This window comes from Gordionus sp. m RMFG-2023, unplaced genomic scaffold (genome assembly GCF_954871325.1).
Source record: "Gordionus sp. m RMFG-2023 unplaced genomic scaffold, tfGorSpeb1-WG-v2 contig_94, whole genome shotgun sequence".
Lineage (NCBI taxonomy): Eukaryota > Metazoa > Nematomorpha > Gordioida > Chordodea > Parachordodidae > Gordionus > Gordionus sp. m RMFG-2023.
In genome coordinates this window covers 188371-192166 of record NW_027051188.1, presented here as the reverse complement: position 1 = coordinate 192166, position 3796 = coordinate 188371, and the positions used below count along the sequence as shown (strand labels likewise).

Genomic DNA, 3796 nt, shown 5'->3' with positions numbered 1-3796 from the left:
TAAAATATCTATGTTACAATTTAAAATTGCACGTTTAGCCGTGCGCCATAATATTTTTAATCCTCTTCTTAATGCAGGACGTTTAACGCAACAATATATAGTAGACTCATATTTACAAGTAGAGGCCAATAACATTAACTATATAAAATATAATCAGAATAAGCTTCGTGTAGAAGAATATTCAGGTTTAATGGATTTTTTAGTAACTTCATGTTCCACTTCAATAGAATCTCCAATAGGCCGCCCTATTATTCTACCTTCCTCATTTCAAGGGTCTCCCAGGAATATGCAAGAACGGTATCATGATGCTATGACTATTGTTTTAAAATATGGTAGACCTGATTTATTCATAACTTTTACTTGCAACCCTACTTGGTCAGAAATAAGTGAAAATCTATTTGCCGGCCAAACAACAACTGATAGACCAGATATAGTATGTCGAGTTTTTAAAATAAAATTAAATGCATTTATATCGGATATCCTTAAGAATAAAATATTTGGGACATCTTTAGCTTATGTGTATACAATTGAATTTCAAAAAAGAGGCCTACCACATGCCCATTTGTTAATTATATTGAGTAAAGAGAATAAAATTGAAACATCGGAGGCAATAGATAACTATGTTTCAGCTGAAATACCTGATAGGCTAACAAATCCAAAATTATTTGCTATTGTAACACGCTGCATGATACATGGCCCCTGTGGCATAATAAATCCCCAATCTCCGTGCATGGATAAAGGCATGTGTACCAAAAATTTCCCCAAGGATTTTCAAAATGCCACCAAATCTAATATTAATGGCTACCCCTCATATAAAAGAAGGAATTTGGCTCCAATTTTAATATCTAAGAAATGGGTAGATAATAGATTTGTTATCCCGTACAATTCTTATTTACTACTAAAATATAATGCGCACATAAATGTAGAAATTTGTACTTCAATTAAATCGGTTAAATATATTTTTAAATACGTATACAAAGGGTATGATTGTGCTAATGTAGTTTTAAATGTCGATTCTCCCCCTACTAAATATGACGAAATTAATAATCACATAAATGCACGCTATGTAAGCTCATGTGAAGCTATGTGGCGCTTATTAGAAAACCCCATGCATGATCGTTCTCATGCAATTATCCGTTTAGCAGTACATATGCCATTTAAACAGTTAATTTATTTTCAACAAGGACCTGAAAAGTCGGCCATGGAAAGAGCTATTTATAAAAATACAACCCTTACTGCTTGGTTTATTTTAAATCAACTTTCTCCTTGCGCTAGAAAAACCTTTATGGTGATATACCCTACCATTATATTTTTATAAATAATGCCTGGCAAGATTGTAAACGTGGCCATAAATCTATTATAACACGTATGTATTCTACAGATATCAAATGTGGGGAACGCTTTTATCTTCGTCTACTTCTTCTCCACGTGCCTGGAGCTACGAGCTGAGTTTTTGCGAACTGTAGACGGTATATTATTAAACATGTTTAAAGATGCCGCTATTAATAGATCATTATTATGCGATGATAACGAATGGGAAAAATGTCTAGATGAGGCCTCTTTATTTCTAATGCCATCTCAATTACGCCACACTTTTGCTTTTATATGCGTTTTCGGCCATCCTCAAAATCCTACATCTTTATGGTTGCGTATAAAACCTTTATTAATAGAAGATTTTTTGCAATATAATAATGAAATCATAGCAACCAATTTGGCTTTACATATATTTTAACAACTCTCAGTGTTCATGGGTACAATTGTAAAGATTTTAATCTTCCTACTCCTGACCCTATCCCTCAATCTAATTTATATGATGCTATAATAGAGGCAGATACTGCATGTGTAATGGTAGCTAATCTTAATTTATTACAGCGTAACGCTTTTGATAAAGTTATCCAGGCTATTGCCGATCCCTCTTTTACACCTAAATATTTTTACATAGATGGTCCCGGTGGATCAGGCAAAACATATCTGTACAATACTCTCATGCATTATCTTAGAGGACAACATAAAACTGTCATACCATTTGCTACCACAGGTATATCTTCTATCCTTCTTATAGGTGGAAGAACTATCCATAGTGGTTTTAAAATTCCAGTACCAATTTTAGATACATCCGTTTCACGCATGAAAACTAATTCAATAGAGGCTCAGAAACTTAAAAATGCACACTTAATAATTATAGATGAAGTAAGTATGATGACTAAACATGCTTTACGGTGTATAGATTTATTACTTAGAGATATTATGCAAACATCCAACCCCTTCGGTGGTAAGGTTATCTTATTAGGAGGAGATTTCAGACAAACACTTCCTGTTATACCTAGAGGTACTAAAACATCTATATTAGAATCGTGTATAAAATGTTCACCTCTATGGCATATTTTTTTGCAACTTAAATTAAAAGATAATATGAGAATTTTAGACGATGATTCTGAGTACAATAATTGGCTCTTACAAATTGGCGAAGGGAAAACACCAACCTTATCCCCCCTTACTTCCGACTATGTTGAAATTCCTCTAACAATGATAGAGGAATCTTTAATATATTCTATATATGGCGATTTCAATTTACTTAATAATGTTGAATACCTAGCGCAACGTATTATTTTAACAACAAAAAATAAAGTAGCATTGGCATTAAATAATGATATAATTTCAAAATTACCATCTCCAATTAAACATTACTATAGTTCAGACTCATTAATTTCAGATAACGTTGATGATTCTAATAATTACCCCATAGAATTCTTACATTCACTAACACCTTCGGGCATGCCTCCTCATATAAATAATATCCCATTCACCATCGCTAAACCATCTTCATCACCAACAATAGTAAATTCTATTTTATAATTTTAATTTACACGTTTTATTTCAGGTTATTTACGGCAAACTATGTGCAAGGGAATTACAACATCATCTTCAAAAACGACACCACATTGAACAAAGAAAAGAAAACTTCTTCACCATCGCTAAACCATCTTCATCACCAACAACAGTAAATTCTATTTTATAATTTCAATTTACACGTTTTATTTCAGGTTATTTACGGCAAACTACGAGCCAAGGCAAAACATTAACAAATAAAAGTCAAGCTTACATCCCTCTCAATTTTGAAAATATTTTAAATTTTCTTTTTTGGTAAAATTTTTTATATTATAAATTTTATTATATTATATTTTTATATGGCTACAAATGCATATGTGTTGTAACCCGATAATCATCAAGTCTTGAAGTATACATATTTATTATATTTTCTTATAATTCATATCTTTGTCTCTTTTTTTCTATTTCTTCCTTCTTTTGTTCATTCTTTTTCTCATATCTTTGCTCCCCTAAAATCCATCTCCTACCTTCACGCGGTGGGGAGTGAACATCAGACTAACAGGAGCTCTGGTAAATAATGATAGTATTTAGGGTGCTAATAAGAGATATTGTTTCATTAAAAAGAATATTCACCGTCATTTTTGACGGGTTATCAACTAGTGATATAATAATATTCAAAATTACGTTTAAGATGTTAACCTCTCCTATCTAAAATGCTTTTACGACAATTTATTTTTTGAATGGGAAACGTAAAAAAATACATCTAAGTGGTTTTGGATAGGAAACTAAATTCTGAGTTCAATGATATAATAATATTCAAAATTACGTTTAAGATGTTAACCTCTCCTATCTAAAATGCTTTCACGACAATTTATTTTTTGAACGGGAAACGTAAAAAAATACATTTAAGCGGTTTTGGATAGGAAACTAAATTCTGAGTTCAATGATATAATAATATTCAAAATTA

The 3796-nt window shown here is 31.6% G+C and overlaps 1 protein-coding gene across 1 annotated transcript; it reads left to right on the top strand.

Moving 5' to 3' along the window:
• Positions 1 to 190: 190 nt before the first annotated feature.
• On the top strand, positions 191 to 3001 carry LOC135930767 (uncharacterized; the record flags this gene model as incomplete). The annotated part of the gene is made up of 4 exons (XM_065467552.1): positions 191 to 1288; positions 1382 to 1644; positions 1704 to 2838; positions 2882 to 3001. Coding segments are annotated over exons 1-4 (2616 nt in total), but the record flags the coding sequence as incomplete, so codon positions are not given.
• Between the last annotated feature and the right edge of the window lie 795 nt (positions 3002 to 3796).